Source organism: Pocillopora verrucosa, chromosome 3 (genome assembly GCF_036669915.1).
Source record: "Pocillopora verrucosa isolate sample1 chromosome 3, ASM3666991v2, whole genome shotgun sequence".
NCBI classification, from domain to species: Eukaryota; Metazoa; Cnidaria; class Anthozoa; order Scleractinia; family Pocilloporidae; genus Pocillopora; species Pocillopora verrucosa.
In genome coordinates, this window is record NC_089314.1 from 16,030,412 (window position 1) to 16,058,368 (window position 27,957).

A 27,957-nucleotide genomic window follows, 5' to 3' on the forward strand; every position below is an offset into this window, starting at 1 on the left:
CTGTCATGATAATGAAAACGGAAGCAGAAGGATAAAAACGTGGAAATCTTGACCTAGAAAAATAAGCATCCCCCTTAAATTTTAATTGATGATTGTTTTTTCAGGGCAAAAATGAGAAGAATGGACTACTAATTATCTGTGAGCTCTTAATTAACATCACCTCACTTTGTTTCTCACTGTCAGCTGGAAGTAGGGCCACGATGTCACAAATTTGTTGAGGGAATGATTATATGAAGGAGCACAGGTGCACTTGAAGGAGCAAATAAAAATAATGGCATCTCAACTATTTTGACTGTTCATAATCTCTAAGTACCATAGGGAGTAATTTGGGGCAATTTTTTTTCTTTTTCTTATTTAATTTTTGTTTTACTTCATATTGAGGAAAAGGAAAAAAAAGGAAATTCCCACCTCTCATGAAAGGGAAATGGGGAAAGGAAAGACATGATCATAGGGTTCTCAGAGAGATAATCTGGGGTAACAGCAACAAAAAGTCCACTATGTGCATCGTTTTATTCCATTACCAGATAGAGTTGAAAAAAATATAACACAAAGGTTACAACAACAGCATGTATTTTACATTTTTATCACACTGAAAATAAGGAAAACTATGATAGAGGACAATTAAGACTGCTTCCCAAAAAACATTGAACAAAACATATTTTCTAATTACTAAACTGATGATTATTGTTATTCTACTATTACAACAGCCCTCCTCTTAAGGCCAGTACAATATGAAGAACAGATCCACCCGGGATCTTGTAATCTGCTGCAGTTTTTGTCATCATTCCTTCACAAAAAGGTTTTAACTGTTAATATGGTTTAATCAACTAAGTTGATAAAGTAAATTGGCCACCATAAAGAGTTTCTAGGCTGATATTTCAAGCATTAGCCCCTCATCAGAGCAAATAGAGGAATTGTGGGTTGTGTGTGTTTATATGCAGAAAATAGAGCTAAGGCTATTAGTGGGAACATGGTAACAAGAAAAACATGAATAAACTAGCTGAATGAAAAGTGTACATTGATACAAAGGGGATTAAGATCACTGATTTGAAAGATAATTTTTTGTTCTAGAGTTTTGTGGCCTTCTGAACCCCTTAGATGTAGGGGAAGGCCACAGACTGACATATGCTGCTTGGAATGATGAGAGGAATTAAAGTTTTTAGAGACTGGTTTGGAAGCATCATTGTCATTCTTCTATACATCCCAAAGATGTTCTCAGAATAGTCACTAAGATGTCTTCCTGTTTTACCAAGGTATATCTTTTACAAGTCATGCAAAACAGGACATTGGCAGAGGTGCCTGTGAAGCAATCATTAATCCTAATGGATCATTTGAGTCCCAGTATTTTCTTGACATAATGAACCAAAGGACAAGTTTTACACTGTGGAGAGCGCAGGTGAAAGTTCCAGGTTGGTCATTAGTTTGTATTGAACTCCTGACCAAAATGTTGTCTATGTTTTTGTCACATTTGAATGAGATTAGTGGAGGTTGTGAGAAGATAGTTCCAGTGTCTGAATCATTTCAGAGTAATTTAAAGTTTTTTAAGGATGATAGATTTAAATGCATGGTTATGAGAGTGAAATCTGAGACGAATGGAATACAATCAGTATTTTCCTTTTGCGATGTTTGTAATGCTGACTGTTAATCAATTTGTTGGGCAGGGTAGTGGCCCACTTGGATGGCAGAAACAGGATAGCCACATGTTTCCAAAAACTGGCACATTACCTCTGATTTGTTGGAAAAATCAGAGTTGTCACTACATAACAATGAAGTCTAAGAAACTAAGAAAAAGGAATAGAATTCTTGACATGTGATGGAAGCAAAGATGAATACAACAAGTAACTATGTGAGAATGTAGGTTTGTAGTATGCACTAGTGTATGGACCATTGCCTTCAGGTTTGGGGCAGTTGTATTGACTGAAAAAATTGTGTTTGATAAAACCTACAGAAAGATAAGTGGTAAATGGTTCCCATTCATAAATGTTAGCTGAGAGTGTGAAATAAAAAAAATAAAATAAAATAAAAAAATAACAGACCCTGGTCTTTAACAAAACAAGGACATTTTTAGGAATCACTCAAATCTCCAGATCTGATTTCACTAGGCTGCTTAAATTACTGATGTAAAAGCCTTAGCTTCTAAATAGTGTTATCACCTTCAATAGTAAGTCAAATAATTCTGTGAAATACACTATTTTGAATTTAAAATGTACAATTATGGTAATCTGAAAGTGGGCATATAGACACAACAATGCAAAAATAATACCATTGTATTATCAGAATTAATTATAAGCAATGATGGTTCTGCATGTGTATCTGGGTACTTACATTTGCTTTCCACTAAATATTAACCTGGAAGAAACAAAATAACAAGGTTAGTATAACCAGAGGCCATGTAGCTATGAATAGGAAGAAAAACCTAGTAATGATGAAGCAAATATCTCCTTGGCTTTTGAGGGGAGATGATCTGACCTATTTGTGTCTTTCTATGGTCTACAATAAGTGAAAAAAATATTTCAAGTGTGAAAAATATCACACACTGACAGTGTTAGCCTATTATCTCCCGAGTGACACAGTCCAGTTTGTTTGGATGTCCATAGAAATGCAGAGGCTAGTAATTAAGTAAATTCAGTCAACTTTGTGTTTAAAGGCTTGCATGTCCCTACCAAAACAAAAACTGTTAAATTTTTTAAAATTGTTTTTAAAATCCAAACTTTTTAAGCTTAACAGTGATTTATAGTTTTCCATGGTTTTCTTTAAGATAGTGCATGAAGGACAATTTTTCTGAAAGACACCTTATTGTTCAGTAACCTTAAAGAAGATCTTGTATTGAAACAATACAATAAATGAATATAAGTGTCACAAGCCCACTAGCCTCCCTACTGATGCATTTCAATTACTCTCTATTCCCACAAAGCTCCTAAGAGTATTTCTATTACCCCTGGATTGAACATTAGTCCACTGCAGATTACCCCATACCCCAAGGCAGATTGAGATATCCCATTTACAGCCTTTGGTAGAGAGACACTGTGAGTGCAAAATGGCTCATTTTAAGAGCAAAACATATTGAGGGGGGCTATAAGTCAAACCCAGATCTTGTAATGCAGAGTGAAGCAACTTCATAAATTCCCCACTACCTCTAAATAAATTTTGGGAGAGTTCCTTGTAAAATCTAGAAAAGGTGTAAAGGTCTAGGCTGATTGCCACTCACAAAACCAATAGAATTTCATTTATTTTTAATACATTTTTTCATCAGTACTTCACCATGTATAACAGTCATTTAGACATATACTCTTATGGCTGGGTCCAGTTTTTGAAAGGGCAGATAATGCTATCAAATGGATAAATTGCTACCCAGTGGATAAGTGTTAAAAAAACCCATCCAACAGATAGAGATGTATCCAGTGGATAGTGTCATCTACCCTCCAAATAACTGGGGCCAGATCAAAAGTATGGTCAGCAAGAGGTTACTTGACATTTTAAGGCAAGAGTAAGTGGCTCTAGACTATCAAAGAATCAACTTGTACCAGTCCTAGTTATTAAATGTGTGAATGAAGTTATTCTAAGACTTTTATCATGAAAAGTTTTGTTGTAATGACAGGCACAATTTTGAGTGTTTGCATTTCAGGTTTTTACTGTTACACAAAACTAGTGAACCATCATGGATAGCAAATCTTACCTTTGCTGTGGAGGAGGGATTCCTTCCTTTTCTTCAACTCTCTCTTTTATTCTTTCAACCTTAACAACAAAAGTAAAGTATGGGAGTTAAGAATTTTGGACAACTGCTTCTCTCTGCCTTCCCAATATAAGTTCAGACAGGACTTATTCTTACTTTCATTTATTGAGAATAAATAATTCACAAGTACACTGTGACATAACAAGGAGATCTCCAACTGGATAAATATAATAAATGCAAAAGCACAGTGTCACTGAAGAGACATGGGATGGTTGTTTATACCTTCCAATAATAAACACATTGCAAATTATTTATTTGAAGTAGACTATACTCTTCTTTATCTAGGTAGACCAAATCTTAGTTTGCTATTGCTAATGTTTTATCACCAGATACTTGTTACTGAAGTACATAAATTTCAATAAAAGTATTACACTTGTATATCAGAGGACCTTTGGTATTAGGGTTGTTCTTTAATATTTAGTTCTCTTATTCATAAAAACCCTGTGCCTGCGGCTACTAGCTGTACTTTAATATTCACCTTGTCTGTAGGCTCAATGTCAATCTCAATCTGGTAATTGAAATAAATAATGTCATTGTTTATGGTTTTTAAAAAAATGTGAACCTAAAGTAACGAGAGAAGGTTTCCAAATTGTCTGTAAAAGCCATAAGTCGAAAAAATTGTTAGTGGCTGGACAATTATGCTGTAGAACAAAGGAAACTCATTTTTTCTGCACTGAGACCTGTCATGTTTTTACCATGCAAGGGGTGTTGTAGGTGTTGTAGGTAACAATAATGAAAATTTGATTTCAAAGAAACTTAGGTGATCTGAACCTAATATTCATTTAACCGAAGGAGTATGGCAATGAGTAAGGATTATAATGTCTATTTTCTTATATCCCCTCTCAAAAAAATGCACTTTTTATCAGGCGTTTAAGTCACAGATATGGACAATCTGACATTCGTATGAACAAATGTTAATCTTACCTCTTTTCCTGTTAAAGTCTTCAGGAGAGAGGGAAAAAGGAAATACAGAGTTAAAAACAGAGGAAACTAATTATTAATCCTAAAGAATCGAAATGAAAATACCTTCACTTTGATAAGCATACTGAAATCAAGTTTCTTTGGCGAGGAAAGAGTGAAATTTTCTTATTCTAACACTTTGAAATATTTGGGCTGCGGAAAACCTGGTAACTTGTCATCTGGAATGCCGCTGACAAGTCAAGTTCGCGGCCTCCCAGTTCATGTGTTCTCTTTGTTCTGGCAGCCATTTTCATCTGATTGTGTGAAAGCACAGTCGGAGAATCCGTTTCCATCTTGCCAGAAGGAACGGTTTTTACAATAATCCATTATGTTCTCTTTACTACAGAAACTTCTCTTTCTTTTTCTTTTAATTTTACCGGTATCGCTAGTTCTGATTGGAAATGGTGAGTAAGCTAGTCTTCCGTGATTTTTACCTTTTATGTTGTAACTAAAGTATGTACGTTCTTTTAAAGCCCTCTTGTGTCCTGTGATGTGTTAGGCATTTGGAATGATTTTACCAACGCGGATAAAAGACAGTTTGAATGAGCTTTTGGAGGGTTATCTTCGGTCTTGAAAGTGTTTTACTGTAATTTCCGTTGTATTTCTCCTCGATTGCTACATTCTCTCTGTTCGTGAGGAATAGACCTGTTTTTTCCTTCGCGTTGGGCGAGTGATTTCCCTTATTTTGTCTGAGGACTTGTTATCAATTTATTTAAGTCTGTGTAGAGCAGTAGTTGGGTTGTTTTGACGGTATGGAGGGTTTGTTTCCTGAGTTATGCTCATGTGTTTTATTTTGGCGTCTTTGTATACGTGGCATTCAACCACTGGGTCTGAAATAGATGTATGTGTTATGGCCCGGGAAGACGAAGTTGAAAACGAACAAGAGGTCGCACAACCAACCGAAGCAGACGCTACAGAGGCTACAGTAGATGAGGAATATGTTGAAGAAGTTGTTGAAGATGCGGATGATGGAAAGGTCAAACTAAGATGTTATCATACTTCTGAAGCTCTTGACTTGAATTAACTTTTGATATTTGATGCTAGACCACGAAATTAACAGAGCAGGGCTTGATGCCTTAAGAAATAAATGAAATGTTAGATGCAATAACTTTTGGCTTGCATGTACTTTTTGATATCATCAAAAGTCACCATGTAATGAAGGACATTTTAAAATTAACATCTTGACAAGCGAAATTCCATTAGTTGTCACTGATTTCTCTGGCCAATCCTATTCCTTATTGATGTAGTGTAACTTTTGTCTTTGTTTGGATAATGCAATTTTAATTTGCATTACATGTATGTTTGTCAAACAGGTGGATGCTGAAGATGAGGAAGAAGATGACAAGGAAGACAGTCCAGCTCCAGCAGACTCTGTAAGTTCTACATGTAATTTGTAATTTGCAAGTAAAATCAATGATAGAAACATTCAGGTTTGACTTAAAACCAACAGAGTACTGTGCAGTATTTATTCTAAAACACTTGTAAACTATAGTAGCGAGAGAATTATATTTATTTCTTATTTCGTGTTTGTAAAGACTATCTTGAATGCAGCCATACATGGTTTAAAGTTTTTTGCTTTTCACATGTGTACAGTAATTTTGTGGTTGTACAGCTATGCATGTTAATTTACTTAATTTTTGGGCTTGATAACAAATGGTTGAAGATGTCATCAATTCATTATGCATCACAGGTTTTTCTATTCCTGTAGAAAACTGATGCAGAGTCTACTGAGGAAGAAGAGGAAAAGGAAGAAACTCTCAAGCCATCTCCTGATGCTGATACAGTTATTTTCTTCACCAAGCCTGGAAACCAAGGTATTTTGAATGTCGTCTTTGAAATGTTGTCCAGAGGTGAATTTGTCTTCATGCATAGTGCATGATGTTGTGTGATTGTTTCAGCTGGGATGGAATTTAGCAACCTCTCTTTCACTTTTTCATTCTGACTTCCATTCAGGTTGTCAAATTACATGCAACTTTCAAGGGCAACCCTTTTCATAGTTATTTCCATTCATTCAATCACAGTTTGTGCCTGACTGACATTCTAAACCTCTTTTATAATTTTTCATTGGTTCTCGTTTGTATGTATTGCAGTATTTCCAGCTGGGGAAGTAATTAAGTGTCTCATTGGCCTTGGTAATAATGGCAAGAATGATTTTATTGTGGAACATGCGGAAGCTTCTCTCAGGTAATTTTTTTTTTTTGTAGTCAGTTTAAATGGTTTTTGTACTGTTCTTGGTGGATAAAAATAAATTTCAATAAAGTTCCCCTTTACCAAGATATGTTTATGTTGAAATGTGCTCCCCACCTTTTTTGTTACATTGAAGCATTAACTAGTTTCTTGATGCGTTATTCGCAGGTATCCTCAAGATTACACCTATTACATCCAAAACGTAAGTGTAGATTAGCATTATTTAATGTTTTTAAGTTTCTATGGTACAAACTAAATTGCCTTTTCAAAAGAAGCACCTATCTTTAGAATTTCTGGTGGAAGTTTATATGTTTATTTCCCTTGAAAAAGAAATTTTAAATTGAGGTTTGCTAATTTTTTTCATTTATTTTCAAATTTCTGTAGTTCACTGGTTTCCAATATAACATTGTTGTACAGCCAGGCAATCAGGTGGGTGTTGCTGAAAGAACAAAAATAAGATTGACATGTTCACATGAATACATTTGTTTAGGCCGGTCAAAAGTTTCTTTGCTTTTAAATTTGTGTTAGACATGGACATTTGCCTTATTGATCATTGCAAATCAATACTTGTAGTTTAGGGGGGTTCTTTACCATTCACAGTTAGTTTCAAATAGATATTAGAAGTTGCTAAAAATTGTGATTTTTTAATGTACACTATGAAAGGGGTTGCCCTTGAAAGTCATGGTCAACCATGGTCAACCATGGTCAATGGTCAATTTGTCTTTTTTTTGTCAGGCATCCTTTGAATATGCATTTAAACCTCATGAATCATTTGGCGGGCGTCCATTTGGTTTAACTGTTAACTTGGTCTACAAGGACTCGGTGAGATATTATCATATATTAACATCTGTTAAAGAGGAACTGAAGCCTAAAGTTACACCATTTCTAAATTGCAACTTTTAGCCTAATATCAATATTTTTTAAAGTCTTTGGGCTTGACTTTGCCTTGAAAAAATAGGCAAAAATTAAAATTTAAAAAAAATCTTGCTTCTAAACTTGTGTATAGCAGGTTTGTTGAAGTTATATTGCTTCTTATGGGGATTAAATTTGAAAATGGAATAATAAAGTATGTTTCTAATATAAAATTTTGGCTTCTGGCTGGGTTTTGATGGGCTGGGGATGTTGTTATAAATTGATCACTGAATGTTGTTTACTTATTCACACTTTAAACTTCACATATATGGTTTTACATGGTCATACAAGTTCTATTTCTTTTCCCCATTTATCATGTTTTAAATATGTTCATATCTGGATGATATTTTCAAACCAAATTAACTCGGTAGTCTGGGGTTGAGTGATATATGGTAAAATGAAAACATGGTTGTATGTAATGCAGAGCCCAGTTTAGTGAGTCATTAAATCACACAGTGAGTTGTTTCTTTTGTTTATGTAGAGAAATGTGTTTGTGTATCAGGGATTAGGAAGGTTTAACAGGCAAATGAGCCTATGGCCCCTATCATTGGAAAGTTATGGGCCATTTATAAAACGTTTGGGCCATTAGGGTAAATAAATGGGCCAGTAAAAATTTTAACAAAGGTTTATTGCTTGTGTATTACAGTCTATACCTATACAGAGACATGGTTTTAGGCATGAAAAACCGTTGCCATGAATAACCATCCGCTATATTAACTTCAAGTGATCTTCAAGGTTTTTGAAATGTCGTGTGACCACCAGAACAAAACGGTGATGATAAATTGCTATCAACCATTCGGCAGTTCAGTAATTGACAGTGGTCTTCTATAAAAGCTGCACTAACCTGACACTAACCAAATGAAACATAATTGTTTCTGACATCAGTTATGTTTTTTAATTACTTTGTTTTTGACAACAAAAAATTATTTGTTTTGACCATTATTGTTATAACCATATTTTAAGGTCAGAATAAGTTCAATAACAGTAAATGTTTGTTCATTTTGCCAATAACAAATAGGTTACAGATTTTAAACCATTAAGTTTAGGTTAAACCATCTGTTTCGTCCGTTTCACGGTCGTTTTCGCTCACAGTATCATGATTCTGCTCCGCTGTTGTGTTGAAAAATGTAGACAACGTTCTCTGCGAGCTGTCCAATCTCAAGATTTTTTTTCATAGGCATGAGGCTAATCGATGCAAATACATTCAAAGCAACAAAAACGCTCGAACTCTGCTCGAAAAAGAAAGCACATGGAACGCCGAGCAATAGCCTCGTTTGCATGCAGAGTCCGAGTTCAGGATCTGGGAATAAGAATGAAGCGAGCGTGATCAAACGAGCGAAGGCACCGTAGTTTTTTCGCTTGTTTATGTCTCACCAAAGTGAAACTTTTACAAATTAAAATCCTTTTCACAAAATAGTATATATTTCAGTAGCTTTGTGCAGTCAGGGCGCATCACAGGCCCCGTAAGTATTTTTATAATGGGCCATTTCGTAGCTTTATGCGCCATACGCGCATGGCGCACAGCCTTCCTAATCCCTGGTGTATATAGTTTAAATCAGTGATTTATTTATGGTGTATTGTGCAGCATTTGTATGTACCAATGATTAGGGTAGAGTCATTGTAAAACACAGGGTGAGCTACCAAACACCTAAATCCTCAAAAGAAAATTGCTCGAATGTCTTGAACTGCATTGTTGTGTATGGGACCTCAAGTCTGAAATGCTTGGAACAACTGTGCAATAAAAGCTAAGGAGGACACCCTCTCAAAAATATTCTCCTATAACAGAGGATTGTTATGCAAACACTCGAGTGACTGATTGACCAAAGTATTACTTATCAGGGAACTCAATTCATCAAAGCTTTTTACTGTGCTACAGGAATATCTGTATTTTATGTGTTTCAGCATAGATCTGCATATAGAGGGAATAAACCTGCCTTTTTTTGTCAGTTTCTTGCTTCTGTATGCTCTTTAACCCTTGAGAACAGACACGTTTGTGGGCTGTAAACATAGCTTTGCAGTATCTCTTGCGAAGACATTGATCTTTCATTTTTTTGTTTATCAGTCGGTGGAAACTTCTGTTTCCTCTGTGTCTCCTTCTGAGTCAATTAGTTCTTTGCCTGGAGAGTAATTAGGCTCAAACTGGAAGGGTACAAACCCCTGATACTTATGAAATAAAGACCATTTAAATGTTAAGTTTGCATTTACTGTGCACTGATGTGTGGCCTTTGCAAATGAGAGAAGTGTTTCATTTCCTTACCACTGACGCCACATTTGACCTCTGCTTCTTGCTTTGAGCCCATGGTTTAATGGCCGTAAAAGCGGAAAAAGAGAACTTCAAGTAGAATTTTCTTGGAAATAACAAGAAGCATATGAAAACAAGTATTGAGACTTAATCTTATTCCTCTAAAGCTAACTAGAAATGAATGCAAAAAAGAAGAAACAATTTTAGACTTAAGTTTCCCTTTATATTGAACTCCTTGGCTATTGTTGCAGTTAGATCAAGTGATAAGTTAATTCTTTTGATTAGCCAGCTAATCTGATGGTGAATTGTTATTATCCCAATGACTTGCACAGGAAGGTAAACCATTCATGGATGCAGTCTTCAATGAAACTATCACCATAACAGAAAGCGATGAAGGAATTGATGGTGAAACGTAAGAAGACATCTTTGTTTCATATAGGACATAGCCTTTCAATTTAAAGTTCAGGGAAGATGTTGGTGGCCTTTTCATACTTGTTACTTTCCTTTCGCATTTTTTTAGTTTTGACTTGTGTTTTTATTATTATAATTATTATTTCCTCAGCTTCTTCCTGTATGTGTTCTTGGCAGCAATAGCTCTGCTGTTAGTTTTAGCTGGTCACTATGCTCTCACATCAGTCAAGGTCAGTAAAGCTAATCTTGAACTTTTAAATCTAATGACCCTACCTGTATTGAAGTTTTGCATGCCACTTAATCACCCATCTTAATTAGAAGCTAATGTTTGAGCTTGGATTTAAGTTCATGAGTTCATGTCAAATCTACATGCACAAAAGTGAGTTGTTGTTGTTGGTGTTTTGTATTTGTTTTTTTCTCTTGAAGGGAAAGAAACCAGCCTCCAAGCCTGTAATTGAGATGGGTACACAACAGAATGCTGATATTGACTATGACTGGCTCCCCAAAGAAACAACCACAGAGTTTGGTAAGTTACAAAACCGCTACACTAAAGGTTATTTTTATTTTTCTGTCAGTGGTGGCTTTAGTATTTCTTATCAAGCAAGTATTAGTGAAAGTTATACCCAATCAACTAAGCTGCAAAAGGATCAGAGATTAATCTAGGTCCAATCACCAAAATGTCTAAAAAGTTTTGTCAAATTAGAGCATCATAGTTTTCCTGACTTCTGGTGCTTCTCCTTCTATCAGGTGTTTATGGTCTACCTGTGAAAGTCATTGTAATGTTGATTTTATTGTTTATGAGAAAAACAAATTGAAAATCAGTTAAAACTTAAAAAAACTAACTAACACATTGAAATTTTCCATTTTGTTTATTTAGTTGGCAAAAATTCTCCTCGCCGTTCACCAAGAAACAGACGTCAGAAGCGCAACACAGGCTCTGATGAATAGTCATTAAGTTATTAGATATATCAATTGTGAACTTACTGTGGCTGGCCTATTTACTTTGGTGTGTTACACACTGTCTGAATCTTTAACAAAAACTTTTCACTGAAGAAACAGTAGGTAATGCATCACTACCTTGCTTTTTTTCCCCAGTTTGACACTTATTGTAGACCCTTATCTTGTTATGACGTATAATTATGTTCTGTGGTTGAAGCTTTCGGTCAACTTTTGGTTATCTTATAAACATTGTGCCGGTTCTTTTTTTGCTTGTCCAATCAAAATCAAGTAATCTTGAAAAGCAAATACGCTTGATATTTTTTGTCAGGCCTGAAGCCATTTGCTTTCTTGATTGGATGATTGGTTGAGAAACTTGGAAAGTAGCTGAAATTTCATTCTGTGATCGCAACTCGTCTAAAAGATTTTGCAACCACTAACAGTGTATTATAATGTAATGAATTTTTAAGAGTTCTAGGAAACAAATTAAAATCCTCTGACTTTCGCTCAAATTGGCTGCAGAACGCAAAACCATGTTCTTCATGTACAATTCATGACTTCATAGAAGAAGTGTTATTGATTAAAAAATATCTAAACAAGCCAGAAGTTGTTTTTTTTCCTTCTGCTCAAAGGTAGTTGTCAGGAAATACATTCAGCCATAGTCGTTCTCCATTAAGTGAAATATTGATTGGTGCATCCACCACAAAATCAATTAGTAAACAAAGAATTTTGTTCAGTGTGTACCGGAAATCCTCTGACTAGTATTCAGTGCGCTTCTTTCAAATTTAGGTGAAGATGTGGGCGCTTATTCAAGGGGGCGCGCTTGTTTAGTTTTTCCCAACAAGGGGTTCAAAAAGTGATGAGGTGCCATTAAAATGTACAAATCAAAGGCAAATCACCCACTAGATATGATTCCTCACCCATAGAAATGGTGGGAGAGGAAGAAGGAGTGTGCTCGCTCGCGGATTTTTGGTGATGGAAGACGATAGCGGTATTTTGTGCCGTGTGAGCTATATCTATCTCATTTAACAGGATCGGGATGAACACGGCTTCCATTAAATAAAGAAAGATTTTAAAATCTGCCTGGAACATTCCGTGAATTAAGCCAGAGCTTACTTGTACTGAAGGTACAAGGAAGTCTTGCTCCACAGATCGATGTTCACACAGTTTAATCCATGACGAAGCCTGGTATTTCAAGTCGATTGGCATCTGCATGATGCACAAGGCAAGAAACACGAGTTCCTGAGTTTTGTCATGGACGTTGCCTGGCCTTTAGACATTTAGTCACAGCCAGATTTTAATGCACTCCTTATTTTTCCTTCCTGGTTTTAATCTTTTCTCTTTTTTCTGTGATAACGTTATTATAATTCGGTGTATTCCTCAGCTTTGGCTTTTGGGTAGCTTTAGTATGCGCATAGCAGGCACTTGAATAAATTCGACAGGGGAGTTTGACGGTATAAATTTGTAGTGCGTGAGGGAAGAGGTAGGTGCACCAGGGCTTCACATGTGACTAACCCCACAAGACTGGACACGGCCTCAGAAGAGGCTTGGGTGTAAGGTCGATCCTCTCTCGGCCAAGCGTGATATGGTCAATTTTGCGTTCGTATATCACAAGGTAAGTAGGGAGCATAAACCGTACTACTCCTAGTTGAGAGAAAATCTAACTTAGACCCAAGCCTCTTCCGTAGGCCTGTCCAGTCTTGACATCAAAAGCATAAGTAGAACGAAGCGAGCTCGGAAATCCTGATGGAAAACGCTCGTTTTCAGCGTAAATGCGCGGGGAGTTTTGGAACTGAGACATTTTTTCAGGTGCAATGATTTTAGATCGAAAACTTTGGGTGAAAAATTGCCGATCGCAAGGATTTTCTAGGTGTAAACCGCCCCTGTGTGGGCAACGGTCGAAATCGTATGGTGTGGAGCCTTGACTCCGTCTCATAACAGGAATACCATTGCCCAAAACGGCAGAGGACACCGGTAACCACAACGGACACACAATAATTTTTTTTTAGAGGGCACGGTAACGAATCCTGCAATCTGATTGGTTCTTTACCCGGTCAGTATTTTCCTATCTCTGCCCACGGGCCACGGTAACGCTTTCGTGAGTCGCCGAGTACATCTCAACTTTCGTTGCCATTTTTCATAAATATATCTCGTTTTGCCGGCTGGGCAGTATTCTTAAGCAAACACGTTGGTCACTACCTCAAGCCGACTTATGAATCCTCTCTTTTCTCTCTCTCAAATCACTTTGGTTGCCAAAAAAATATTGGTTTCAGAATGAATTTGTATAAGCAATAGTGTCATTACGTTGGTTGACAGGCGGCCTAAAAGCCGTCTGCAATTGATTTTAATCATTCACAAAAAGTACCTAGAAAGTTAAAACGCGAGGTATTTGGTTACAGGTAAACTGAACAATGGAACTTTCATTAATTTAATATCTGAATTTTCTCAAACAATTTGTTCGTAGTGAAAGAGCTTTTTTTTTCTTGCGCGCTCTCTAATTGACAGGTGTCAGATTGTGACAGATACTTGTAAAAATAATGCTTCAAAGTTTGTTTGGAAGCCTTTTAAATCACCTTTATCGTTACGGAAATGAAAATGTTTCGCTGAGGCATCTCTCTTTAATTTGCATCACCTCTATTTTAACTACCATTTACTCACTCAAAAATTGTTCAGTTTATGGAAGATCTTGCCGTATTTACAGCCATAAATTATTCGGGTTCTTTCGGAAAGAATTTCGTCAATTTTAAAAACAATAAATATGTTATTTACCGGCTAAGGGTCGGTCCGTATGGTGAAAAACTGTGACCTCGGTCTTGAAAATGCTGCCTTCGGCCTACGGCCTCGGGCAGTATTTGCAAGACCTCGGTCACAGTTTTTCGCCATACGGACCTCCCAGCCGGCAAATAACATATATATATTTAGCGTGGTAAATCGACCATATTCTTCTCCTTACAACGGGTTCAAATTCTCAACGGTTCCTCGTCACACAGCTCGTGACGCTTTCACAATCGTTTGGTCTTTTTCTCGAGACGTGAGCCTGGGATACCTGTGGTTTTTCATTTTTCCGACTTACCAGCCGTCATGCGAGTTACACGCACCGCGAAGTAAACAAGCAAGGTGAGAGAGTAGGCAAAAGAACGACTGAACGAGATCTGTTGAAAAGGAAATCAAAATTACCGCATGGTCTATAACATGGCTTTGTAAGACGAAGTCATCTGTAAAGTTGTGAAATACGCTGGTCAAGTTTGTTACGCCCGCTATGCCTCAATGCAACCTGTGCCTCTCCGAACTTGTATAAGTTACTTTTAGTGACTGGTACACAACAAATCAATGGTCATAATAGCACCGCGGGAAAAGTACTGGGCCGTTAGAAAGAACACATCTTCGCAGAGACAGCGATACATTTACTGCCCTCTATCGCACAGGGAAATGTATTCCATGAGAGAGCGTTTTCCGGGAACGACTAACAGTATGTATGCGTTGCTTATCCTCAACCACGGCTAAACCAACAGTTGGTGGCTTGCGACCTAGAGCAGGAGCAAACTCTGGTGAATGAAGCTGAAGGTAAATTTCAAGTTTTTATCTGTTAATCATGGTTAGTTGCTTCGCATGTAAGGCAAATATTTTCGCAACGTTTTGCAAATTAAAATGGAAAACCGCGTGGGGGTGTACTTATCTCCCTACGATGTGGCCACTTTAAAATGATTTGGGTTTGACTTCGAGGTCACAAAGATGAAAATTTGCTCTCGCTTGACCACAGATGGCACTCAACCAGTGAAAATGAATGCAACTTTATATCCAATGTTACAACCCTCCGCCTATCGTACTATGGCAGCTTTCCTCGACCCGCACCTCGTTTGTCTATTGACTTGTTGAAAATGTGGTGGCTGGGTGGAAGAGAATCACGCAAAATGGGTATCTCATTGTAATCATAATTAATGATTCACATTTGAGGGTGTTAAATCAGTTTGAAAGACTGAGATGTTCATTCTTTTTCCCAGAAATACGATGACAGTTGCTAAAAAAATACTTGACGTCTTTAAGTGGTATTATTTGAAACTATAAAATAAACTCCTAAATAGTGGACTATAGATAGGGGAATATAGATTTGTAGAATCAGCAAATCAGGATAGTATATTCACACCAAAGAGCAGCCTAATAACATGCTTCATATAAAAGAAATCTAGAAAAGAAATCTTTCATATTTTGTTGGTTACAATACAACAGCAATAGACGGATTGCATGAACTTCAGCTTAATACCTTATAGTTCTTATAGCTTGGAAGAATTAAAAAATAGATGATTTCCAGATAGTTTTTAATTTTTTTTGTTCATAGTCTGCCTGTGTCATAATTGAACACCCCTCCCAACTGGCTGAACTTGTTGTAGAGCTGTATCTGATTGTTGTTATCCAGATATATCTGTTCAAATATTGAAATCTGTTGGCTGTTCTGTTCTGCCTAGACTTTGAAATTCTGTAAACTTCAAACAGGTAACGAGGGACCAAGGAGGACGGTGAATAATGACATGTACCTGATTGAATATCTGTTGACTGCTGCATAGTTACCACATATAGTGTATAGGGCAATAATGCTTTTTCTATGTTGGTCAATTTATAAAATGGCTAGTGTTGAGCAAAATATAGATGATACTTCTCTTATTATACCTGTTATGTTCTTCAGATGGTGTTTGTTGTGGGAAAGTGCTCAGGACTTAGCACATGAAGATTATTATTCAAAAAAATATATATATACAATATATGAATTTGAAAATCTGGGATGATCTATTATTTTCCTTGCAAAACCATAAAATATTGCAAGAAGTACTGAAACTCAATTGCCTTCTATTGATTTCTATTCTTTCTATTCTATTCTTCTATTGATTAATCAATTGAAACATTGAAATAGATGAATTTAATGGTTCTTTTGCTCAAATATGACATTTTCTTTTTATTGAAACTGATATGTGTAGTTTTTACTACAGTGTAATTCTAAATGTGTACTGATAATGCAGTGTCATGTTTTGTGAACATGGTCACACACTCCCCTGCTTAGCACTCCTCTATAACATGTGTGCTTGGTTAATAATTAATTGTCATAAATATATTTTCCATACAATCTTAATAGAGTCAATATCACTGAGTAGATAGAGAGTTCATGGACTTAAATGGTTGTGAGACTAATAACTGCAGTTTTAGGCTGCTTGAACTTGTTCCTGTGTTTCCAGCTGTCTTCCTCTTTTTTCTTCTTGGTGGTAGGTAGATTTATGGAAGTGGATCCTGTGCAGTAGGTACTTGGCCTGCAACATCTCATACATTACTTTCTGACTCCACTGGAAATACTGGATCTGTATCACTTCAGTCAGCATGGGCAGTCCTCTGTGCAAACAGGTTTGAGGTACAGGCTCTGGCTCATCTGGAGTTACTGGGTTGGCTTCATGCACTCTCTTGGTAGAACTAGGACAGATTTTTCATCTTAGTCATCTTTGTCAGCTGCAATACTAAGATGTTAAGAGCCAGGTTTACTCTCAGGGTTGTGTCTGGGGTAGGTTACTCCTCTGAACCTTCTTTGTCCGTCATTCATGGGTTCTACATTGTAAACTGAGCTTTGATAGTCTGTTTTGTTACTAATCACCTTGCACACATGTGAACTTACTGCTAACCAGCTTGCCAACAACATTAGTCAACTTGTGGCCACTTCAGATCAACTTGTTGATAACTTCAGTCAATTCACTGTCACTTATTTTTGTTATTTGATTTGTTATGCTTAAAGCACTGTTTATGTCCCCTTTCAGAACAAGGTCAAAATTGGGGCCTTTCATAGAAAATGTTAACAATTTTAAATGAAACCTTGCCAATCAACATGACATTCAATTTGTTAATTGTTTGAAATGTTCAAGTTATTAGAATAACACACTGCAATAAAATGAGGAGAAAAAGATAACTATAATAAAAAAGGAAACAGTCTCCAAAAGATAGAGTTCTTTCTTGGTAGTATTTATTTTCTTTTGGTTTGTTTTGTTGTGATTATTCTTCTAAAGGAAAGTACATACAGGTATTGAAATTTGTTGTATACTATAACATAGTGTTTTAAAGTGTGTTACAACTTAATGGTGCTTATTGTAACTTAAGATAGCGTATCATTAAAAGGGAAAAAATCAATTCTCTAAGTAATATTTTGTTAGAACTGTTGTCAGGTTAATGGTGTAAGTAATATTACGGTACAAACATTGAAAACATAAATGATATAAGAAAAAAAAACAAAAACAAGTAAACAGCAATGAATACTTTAGACAAGAAGAGAAATGTATTATCAACTAAAACATTTGACACCAGCCATGAGTTGGACCATACAATTTTGAACAGGACTTAATACAATATACAACACATTGACTACTACTTTAAATTTTCTGCTATTTGTTAAGAGATGTCAGGGCTTTGAGTAAATTGAACACCAAAATATCACAGCTGCTTGGTGCTAAACTTGAGTGCCTTTAGGAACATAGCTTCTAGGGGGTGTGGTTGTGGTTGTGGTTGTGGTTGCTTTAGACTTGGATGTTGTCACTGTTGTATACATATGGCTCATAATGTTTGCATACGGAGACAATTGCAATCAGTTCCATTTCAATTTGCATATATCATGTTTTGGCATTTGTAAGTGCGCAAGAGGTATAGGCCACTGGATGCCCAATTTGTAGTAGGGCAGTGCCTACTAAACTGAGGTGGGTCACACAGTAGAGTGATTCCTTCTCCCAAGGTCTAGTTACTCAAAACTGGTGTAGTTGTGACTGTTCTCTTCAGAACTTTTTAGTCATCTCGTGGAGTCTTTCCCCAAGTCCATCGTAAGTTGTTTTGTGTCAGTTCTCTTCGTGGTCTTGCGATGTCTGAAAGATATGGAAGAAAAATTGAGCTATGCTTTTGGTGGAAATGTCGTAATGTAAAAAGGAAGAATGAATGAAAAGTTTTTTGTTGATGCCATGGCAATAAAGTTTTTTTTTCTAAAGACTTTTGTGGTCTTTCAGTTGCCTTAATGAAGGGGAAGGCCACGGTTGCTATATGCTGCCAAGTATGATACTTCATCTCAGTAACTTGCTTTCTCTAGAAGCTGAAGGAGAAGTAAAAGTTTGCATATGGATTACATGGTAGTGATCCAGTGAACAGACATAAAGCACAACATCAGCAACATTTTCCTTGTGTAACAAGATCAATGTGAATCAATAGGCGTGTCAAAAAACAACAACATTTTTAATTGAAAAAAAATGAGAGATATCCAAGGACATCTGAGTGCCACAGACATGCAGTACTGGATCATGTTATTACATAATTATGTGTTAATACCAAATGGTAGGTGATTGGCTGAAATCAAACTGGTGATCAGAGGGCAAGTACTGAGACACATGCAGAATAGGGTAATGCAATATCTCTACAACTGACACTTTGTGCAATTTTGAAACCCCTTTGCAAATGCTCCCCCTCTATGGCTGGAGAATGTTGCTTTGGATCAGGATATAAAGTGATTGTTGGCTTTCTGTCACTTACTGCTGGATTGCTGCTGAACACTTTTGATTTGTTCTGTTCATTCAGCATGTCAGAGACTTGTCTGTCAGCCACTCATGCTTGAACTTGTTTGTTAAGGACTTTTCAGCCTTTTGGTGTCTGTGGAGATCTTTTGGCACGTGGGCTGATAGTGAAGAAGTTCAATACAATACAGTGTGATAAACTTTGTTTATAAGGAGTACCACTTAAAATTTAAAAAGACTGATAATCCTGTGGTCCTCTAAAAATCAACAAAGTAATATACATGAAGAATACACAATGTTGAAGAAGTATCTAGATGTGTAGAAGACTGTACAATAACATTTTTTAAAAATTGCAATGAGTTAAAATTTGTATATAGGTAGATGAAATATTTAAATTAGTATTTTAAAAGTGGTTTTTACTCTTTGTATTTTTGATCTTTCAGGTTAATTGTCAAATGATTGCTGTCATTTTCTGTATGCTTTCTCAGTCTCTTTCCGTGTATAAGCATTAATTTTGTTTTTTTTTACATTAATACACATTTTTTCCATATTTGACCATGGCTGAATATTTTCCAAGTCTTCTTGAAGCTTATTCCTTACCGATGGAATGTTAATCCAGTTGGAGTGAGATGTTTATGTACCATTGTGAGTAGAGACCACCTGGCAGCAGGAATGGAAACTCGTCATGGTTTCATGGCACACAGAGACCTACTATAAGCAAACTTTAAGTTAGGAAAAGTGGCAATCATCTTGCCACAGAGGTTGCAAAGACTGGTGGAGTTATTGGAGCTTATCCTTTGGTCAGCAGGTACTTGCATTTCATGGCTAGAGAAGCAATGCAGAATGTGAGAACAGCCCTCAGAGGTTTGCTTTTGCCAAACCTTTGTGGAAATGATAAGGTTGATCCATTGAGCTATCTCTGCACAGAGGGCTTCTCCTGAGGAGACTGGCTCACTTGCAGTGCTTGTCTCAGCATTCACAAATTTTATGAAGTCTGCAATGACGGGAATCTCTCCTTTAGACATCCTTATTCTAGTGGCTTCACTACACTACCTGTCCTTGCTTGCCACCATGCTCTGCAAATTATGTAGATGACTGAAGATTTATTGGAAGGTTAGCATTGTTATGGTAAGAAATACAGAAAATTTGTCTAGAGCCTTTTTGTTGCCAGTCCATGTAATGGGCCACTCATTGATCTTCTTCAGGTAGACATATGATGTTCTGTAAGGTCTCCATACTTTTTCTCTAAGGAGCATCTTTGCTTCTAGATAACCACTGTCTTGATCCACTTGAAGACATCCTTTCACAAGCTTAAAATCAGTTCTCCTTCTAGGTGTTGCTTTAACCCTTTCACTGCCACAGTTCTGACAAAGACTGTTTTCTGACTGCCAGGTTTTTTTTACTAGTAACCTCAAAAAATCACTCTCAATCTTTAATGGCTTATATCTCAGTCAGTTTTTAAGATATTAAAATGAAATTTTCAGGATAGTATCTGGAATAAACAAATATTTTTTTCTACGTTGTCAGGGGGGGTGATCGGGTCATGTGACCTGACTTTCATTGCAAGGCATTATGGGTTTCTTAAAAATAACTATTTTACATTAAATTTCCCTTTCATTTCTCTTTGTATTTTTTTACCTAAAACACTGAAAGGACTTAACTCAGCTGAACAATCTCTTCATCATAACTTTACAAGTTACATTCAAGCATAAAGGCTAACATTCTTCCTAAAAAGTGATTTTTAGCAACAAGTTTGCTGTTGCACCAATAACAAATAATGACAGTGAATTTTATAAAGACAAAGAAACAAATATGTCTTAATATATTCTCCATCATAACAAACATGAGGGTTTATGTGTCATATCACACAGTGTGTTGTGTACAAGTGATACTGAGCAGTACCATAGTGTAATGTTTACAAGTTATACTGACGCAAAGTGTGATAACGTGCAAAACAAGGAACAATGCATAATGCTATATCACACTGCTTGCAATAAAAAGAAGTTTGCACCCTTTTCTTATTTTTCCTGTCAGAGCAAACCCGACAATCAAGTTTTTGCTTGGGGTTCTCATTTTTTCCTAGGAAATGGCGTCCAGTAAGTCTTAGAGGGTCTGGGGTATCTGAGGGCCTCCCATTTTGAGGCTGAGGCGGGTTCCAGTCCCTCAAAAGCCCAGTTATTACTTGCTCTCTAAACTTTTTAGGGTTAACTCTTTTAGTGGAGTTTGCCTTCTTGTAAAGAATAAACCCATTTACGAGGGCAATTTCCCTGGCCCTATGGAAAAGGGTATGATACCATTTGACACACTTGTGAGGAAATTGGTATGTGCCTAGCATTTGGTCAAGGGTGTCGACCCCACCCATGTTTGAATTGTATCGATCAGCGATTACTGGCTTTTCAACTTCCCTATAACCCCCTTCCCCATTCTTACTTCTAACAGCCTTGTCTACTGTCAAATTATTCTCAACAGTACTCAAAAAGGTAACACGTTTTGTGTCTTGCCATGCACAGGCAACAAGATTATCTGAACGCATAAAAACAGGCGGTTCTCCCTTTTTTAGAGACAATCTTGATGGCAAGAGCTCTTTTGGCATTTGTTTCCGATTTACTTTCACAGTTCCACAGGCACCAATGTTCTCTTGCTCCAGAGATGGAGCAGAATAATAATTGTCCATGTAAACAATGTGGCCCTTGTCCTCGTATCCTTGCACTAATGACAAAACAACCTGTTCCGAAAGGCTGACCCCTTTATATCGAGGAAATGATGCTTTGCCAGTGTAGACAATGGACCTCAGGCAATAGCCAGTTTTTGCCTCAGCAAGCACAAACTGCTTGATCCCCCACCTTGTGGGCTTGGCTGGAAGGTACTGCCGAAAAAATAGTCTCCCCTTGAATTTGACCATACTTTCATCCAAGGAAAGGTCACGTGCTGGCTGATACCACTTTTCATAAGTTGGGTTGACTATGTCCAACAAAGGTTGAATCTTGAATAAAGGATTGTAACCTTCTTCACCCCTGGCAATTTGGTTTTCAATATTGTTAAAATGCAGAAATGCTTGTAACAGTTCAAACCTGTTGCGTGACATCACAGATGAAAATGGCAGGGCTGTCAACCAAAATCCACTCCAATAATCAGCATGGGCTGGTTTCTGGCAAAGCCCCATTGCAATTTGCAAAGCGAAAAAGGCTTTTATTTCATTAGGAGATGTGTCTTTCCAGGCTCGAAAACGAGAACAAGGCTCAAAATCAGCAGGCGTATCTAAATACTGTTGTGCATACCTGTTTGTCTCCCTTGAAATCAGTTCAAAAGCTTCATTTGGGAAGAAGAGATAAAAAAAGTCGACTGGGACATAATTTTGCTTATATTTGTGGTTCCTACAATGTAGCACTGCATGAAGGTTGAAATTCCAGGGGATCACTAGTAAACTCACTTAGTGTCAGCGTGGGGAGCAGACTCTGGTGCTATTGTTCCACTAGTAGCTCTATTAGCCTATTTTGCTAGTGAAGTGCATCATAAAACTCCATTGGCATTGTATTTGGCCACGCATCAGAGCTGGAAAACTCAGAGGCAAATGGATTCAAGCTGAGATGTTGCTGCATTGGCTAAGGAGGTACTCTAGGTTGGTCATAATAATCTGGATTAGAGCTGACACCCGTGGCAGTTTTTGAAGGTATTCTTTAAGTGGTGTATGTACTTAAAACTGCATGAAAGAAGACCCAGAAATTGAAGATGGCTGAGAATGAAAGACCTCTGGGGAAAGTTTAGGTTGATGGCTTGAATCCTCTCTCACATTCTCTGGAGCTTCTTTTGCATGTTCAGTCCATTGTACCATTTTCTTGGTGAAATCATTGATTTTGTCACTCTATTTGGTATACCAGTCACTAGCTACACTTTGATCAATTTCACTTTCAAGATTGTCCAACAGTACAGCAACACATCTTTAAAGCTTCTCCATGGTGCTACAAACTTCGTTGAGCTTGTTTTCAATGACATCCACATTTTCTTTGATGCATATCAAAGATTCCATCTGGTTAATCTGCCAAGTAATTCTCCTTCCGATAGCCTAACAATTTTTCCATCAAATGTGGGAAATGAAGGTCTTTCCTTTTTCAGTACACTGCCTCTGTCTTAACACACCTTGTGGGGCTTCAAAAAATTCTAAACAGTTGCCTTCCATTTGTCTCCAATGGATTCTAAATTTGCTTTTCTCAAACAAATTTGCAACATTTCAATGAAATATTGGGGCCAAAATCACTCATACTTGTTCATCACACACACCTAATTATTCTTTGATAAATGAAATATACTAAAGTATTGAAGCAAGTGTAAAAATTGGAGCAAAATGAACATTTAAAGTGGTTGCTTAATAAAATAACAAATATCAAGGCTCTACAATCATACTTAAAGAAATTGACCAATGAGAAAACAAAATAAAGGACAACAAAGACACTTGCAAATGTTGTAAGAGATCCTGGCTGGTTAAAGAGATTATAAAATGATGAAGGAAACAGTGGCATAGTGCAATATAAACTAGTAGTAACCACAGGTTAGAAAGTGCGGGCCTGAATGCAATTGAATAGCTTTTGTTCAAGATGTTGGGAACGGGCAGAGAATTAGTAATGTGACCATGTGTATTTTGAAAGTGCAAAATACACGTCTACCTTTATAGATATTTTGGGCAGACTTGTACCCAGTCTCTTCTCACCATTTGCTTATAGGGAGCGCGCCAAGAGATATGGGCACGCGGACTTGCAGAGTGCAAAAGTGATGACTGGGTACAAGTCTGTATTTTGCCTGAAGTCGTCTACATGTTGTTGAGATGCATTTGAGTTGCTGTTGAATAAGTGACATAATTTTTTGGTAGAACACAATATTTATTGAAAAGTAGAAACATCAACATGAGATTTACTGTAATAAAGGTTTTAAGAACTGCAAACATGAACGGGTTCTAATCCAGTAGTAACATAAATGTTATTGTAATAAAAGTTTTGAGAACTGCAAATGTCAATTGTTTCCAAAAAGTTGAACATACATTTTAGTGTCAAAAAGTTTGAATAACTGCAACGTCAACGGGTCTTAATCGATTATAACCATAAGTTTCCCTTAATAAAGGTTTGTAAAACTTCAAATGCCAGTGGGTTGTAAAATGTCCAACATTGAACATAAGTTTCATTGAAATGAAAGTTTCAAGGAATGTAAATGGGTTCTAATGGATTATTGACAAATGTATTACTGTAATAAGTTTCGAGAACTGCAAATGTCAATGGGCTCTTTAAAGTCCAACATAAACATTAGTTTTGTTGTAACAAACGTTTCAAGTAATGTGGACGGGTGTATTCTAAAACATCCAGTATAAAGTTTGATGTAGAATCTATTAGTAATTTCACATTTTCCAGGTTAAGTAGTCCTTCTTTGAGTTCATCTGTTGTGTTGTTGCATGACAGATCTACTTTGTTGATCAACATTTTCATGACGTCCGTAAAGGCTGTCAGCCAGACATCTTTACCATCGATTTGTGCACATAAATGTGCAGACATGCCCTTTTCACATGGTTTGACCTTTTGACAGGTGTCACAACTAGCACAAGTAATGACTTTGCAGTCAACAGCATATGGCATTTTCTTTTTGCAGTTTGGAATCTGACAAACCATGAAGGTGTTTACTTTATCTGTGAATTTAAATTCCTCTACTGTTATTGTCTTTTTAATGTTGGTTAACAACTCTTTTCCTTTTATGTCTTTCAGTAGGGTATCAATCGGAGTGAACGTGGTTTCTGTTGTTGTTCCAAGGTGCGTCTTCCCATTGAAGTTTTTGACACTGAGATTCTTTATGTCATAGCTTTGTCCAGTGGTCAACGCTGTAATAGTGTCATCCCAAAGATGGATGATGGTACTGCCTGTTTTGTCTTCGAGAACACAGTCTTCTTTTACCCTCCCTTTTGAACCATTTCTTTTGACAAGTTCTTTTGGCTCCAAAGAACCCATTGTTAAGGTTGCCTTTACGTTCACTCTTTGGTTTCGTGTTAGTTTGTCAAGCTGTTGTAATGTAATATCTGTGGCAGATGAGTCAGGGAGGTTGGCTGATGATGAAGTGCCTGCAGGAGAATGCTCTTTGCATGGATCAAAATTGACATCACTTGAATTAGCTTTGATGAGTGAGGTGTACTGGTTTATGAAGATTTGGCCATCATCTTCCCTGGCACTCAATATTTTAGAAGGTGACTTTGTTTCCTCAAAGTGAATAAAGTGCTGGTGGGTTTTCTGGTCAAAGCCAATGACTTTAGCAAACTTATCTGGAGATGTTTGGAAGCTAAATGTATAGTAATCTGTACCAGATTTTCCTTTTTTTCATTGGTGACACTGAGTGCACAAAACCAGGTGGAGTATCTGTAAAAAGAAACACACAAAAAATCAGAACTGAAGTAAATGAAATTGGAAGATTATAAATGGAAAATTTAGTTTACATATTCTTGTGAAGTGGGAAAATAACAATAAGAGTACAAACCTTTTCGCTTTGATGCCATGGATCTGTGAATGTAAAAGCACTGAAAAAAAAAATCAAAATTCCAAATGTTATGCACCAGTTGTACTAATGATTGCTTGGTTTGAGTAATTTATATACTTTGCTTCTCAGAAAGTTGTCGTTGTCTAATAATGGTTATAATAAACTTTTTATATTTTACAATTTATTTACACGCAAAAAGTTGTTTGTTTAGTGTATCATGAGAAAAGGAAGTGAAATTTCAGTCAGTTACTTGCCAATAATCTTGCCAATATACTCAGTTTTAGGATTACTTTGAACAAGGCAGTGTGACTTACTGTATGTTGATGTTGTTCATTAATAGTATAGGTAGATGTATATTAAATATTATGAATTGGATGATGAAGTTAATACATTGGTTTGTAGTTGAGTTTAGTGAATGGAATTTAAGGTGCTCTTCTTCTTGTAGCCTGAACTGGAAGTTTGATGCATTCTTTATAGTCTTCAAACGTTCAAATGACATTGGCTCAATAACACAAGAATCTAGTGTTTTCACCCTACTGATTGCAACATATGTCATGCCTGCTGTTCGTTCTCGTGGACCAATATCTATCCAAGCTTTTTCTAGAGTAAGTCCCTGGCTGTTGTGTATTGTTGTAGCCCAGGCAAGCCTTAAAGGTAATTGCTGTCTTTCATGAAAAGTATCAAGTGAATGAGATGTTACTGTCATAGGGCACACTGGCACACATTTTAATAGTAACTCAGTAAATGATGGCCCTGTATAATAGTCAAATTTAACCATAACTGCTATTGGTAAATCTGGTGGTGAGTGATTTTCGGCAAATATGATGTCTACAACTTTTCCAGTAGCTCCATTACACAGTCCAACTTCTGGCCATAAATTCATTGTAAGCATTACGGAAGCATGTTTGGCAAGAAATAAGATAGGTACTAATCCAGACATTTCGTCAGAAGGTAATGATTTAGCAGTGGAAGATGAATGGCGAGCTTGAATGCAAGCTACTGGTTCAGCGGTTCTTGGTGATTGTACGCAGCAACATCATCGTTACCATAAAATAATTTTATAGCATCGTCAAATTCATTTAGATTTGCAACCAGTGATGGTTGACGAGATAAAAGAAGTTGTCAGTCTTGTTCAGTAGAATCACCAGTGCAAAGACGCATCAATAAATTTTTAAAGGCAAGGTGCGTAGCACTGGAGCCCTGTACCCTCTGATTGGCAGATAATCTTACTACTTTATCAAACATTAAATATGCAATGTTGCCTTGTTCGCCAATAGGTCTTGTGGGCTTTGTATGATATAAAGGTTTGTCTGCAACAGGTGGTAACTGTGCTGGATCGCCTACCAAAATAATCGATTTTCCCCCCAAAATTTCATCATGTAGTCCAGTTGCTTGCCTGCATCGTTTGTCAATCCAGCCAAGCACTGTCTGGCCGAGCATAGAATACTCATCGATTAAGATATATTTAACATCATGTAACCGGTCTTGCAACCTTGAAAGAGACTGTCCTTTAAGATCATTGTTACCTCTTGGACCAACAGGTAAATTTAATACTGAATGAATTGTTTTGCCATTGATATTGAATGATGCCTTTCCAGTAGTGGCAGTCACAATGCAAGATTGCTGTAGTAGAGATCTTAAAGCACTTATAAGGTAACTTTTGCCAGTTCCTGCAAATCCATTTATTATTAAAAGTAAGGGTGGTTCTTGGCTTGGGCTTTCGAAGTGTTCTTTAACTAAATTGTATGCAAGTGCCTGCATATCACTGAAAGTATTGATGTTTATTTTGTTGAAAGGGTTATTTGAAGTTTGATAAATATGTTTGCTTTTGAGAAATTATCCAGGATGGCATTTCAGCTATTTGTTGTGAAGTATATGGGTAAGAGGTTGTCTGCCAATTATGTAGCGAGGAAACTTGAGGATCACTTGAATTGTTTGAAATAGAAAAGTTTGCTAAAATCATCCATTCTTCACGTTGCTCTGATTCAGTATACTCTTCAGTATGTAAATCAGAATCAGAATATTCCTGTCAACCTTCAAGTTTGTCATGCCAATCAGGAACATGGCTTTGGGCATACTCTGACTGCAAGAATGTTTCTCACTGACTAATGAATAGTTCATCAAGCCAAAATTGGGGCTTTTTATGCTTGAAGAATATGTAGGAAAAACCCTTGGAATTAGGTTTTTAGGCTGAGCAACCAATTTGCCAGAAACGAGTTTGTACTTTGTTGCAAACTCAAGAAAGTTCATATTTGTCAAGTTGCATTTTAAATCTGCTTGATATTTGTCTCGTTGAGCATATGTATCAAGTAAGCTATCTGTTGTTACTTCTTCATTGGGTGCATCAGACAGGTTAAGTCTATGGGAGCCATTCAAGTTCACAGGAAATACTATGAAGGATGAGCTGACAAAATTAAGAGAAAGCAAATGGTGCATTGTTTCCTGTGCAGAAAAATCTCTCTGACCTAGTGTTTTCATGACAGTTTTCTTTATCATTGTTGTGGCATCGGCAGTTGACTGACAGTTGTGAACAATAGCACTGAATGTGTTCTTAA

At 36.8% G+C, this 27,957-nt stretch overlaps 2 protein-coding genes and 2 pseudogenes across 2 annotated transcripts; 1 reads left to right on the forward strand and 3 right to left on the reverse strand.

Moving 5' to 3' along the window:
• Nucleotides 1-493: 493 nt before the first annotated feature.
• LOC131790857 (NEDD8) lies at nt 494-4,877 on the reverse strand. Its single transcript, XM_059108108.2, is given in 7 exon segments — nt 494-776; nt 778-787; nt 2,326-2,349; nt 3,677-3,735; nt 4,212-4,241; nt 4,658-4,675; nt 4,760-4,877. Coding segments are annotated over 7 exon segments (237 nt in total). The 5' UTR covers nt 4,778-4,877; the 3' UTR covers nt 494-698.
• Nucleotides 4,878-4,913: 36 nt separating this feature from the next.
• LOC131790853 (translocon-associated protein subunit alpha) lies at nt 4,914-11,980 on the forward strand. Its single transcript, XM_059108104.2, has 12 exons — nt 4,914-5,097; nt 5,533-5,669; nt 6,007-6,066; nt 6,402-6,507; nt 6,784-6,877; nt 7,049-7,082; nt 7,265-7,309; nt 7,616-7,702; nt 10,367-10,446; nt 10,597-10,675; nt 10,872-10,971; nt 11,323-11,980. The coding sequence occupies exons 1-12, from the start codon at nt 5,022-5,024 to the stop codon at nt 11,391-11,393; spliced, it is 969 nt and encodes a 322-aa protein (XP_058964087.2). The 5' UTR covers nt 4,914-5,021; the 3' UTR covers nt 11,394-11,980.
• An 8,931-nt stretch (nt 11,981-20,911) lies between these two features.
• LOC131790825 (piggyBac transposable element-derived protein 4-like) lies at nt 20,912-23,075 on the reverse strand (annotated as a pseudogene).
• Nucleotides 23,076-24,189: 1,114 nt separating this feature from the next.
• Nucleotides 24,190-27,898, reverse strand: LOC136279602 (uncharacterized; annotated as a pseudogene).
• Between the last annotated feature and the right edge of the window lie 59 nt (nt 27,899-27,957).

Bases quoted from the DNA above. Each gene is read 5' to 3' on its own strand.
- LOC131790853 (XM_059108104.2), top strand. From the start codon at position 5,022: ATGTTCTCTTTACTACAGAAACTTCTCTTTCTTTTTCTTTTAATTTTA. The intron at 6,067-6,401 runs GTAAGTTCTACA...CTATTCCTGTAG, and splicing joins GTCCAGCTCCAGCAGACTCT to AAAACTGATGCAGAGTCTAC. The intron at 7,703-10,366 runs GTGAGATATTAT...TGACTTGCACAG, and splicing joins ACTTGGTCTACAAGGACTCG to GAAGGTAAACCATTCATGGA.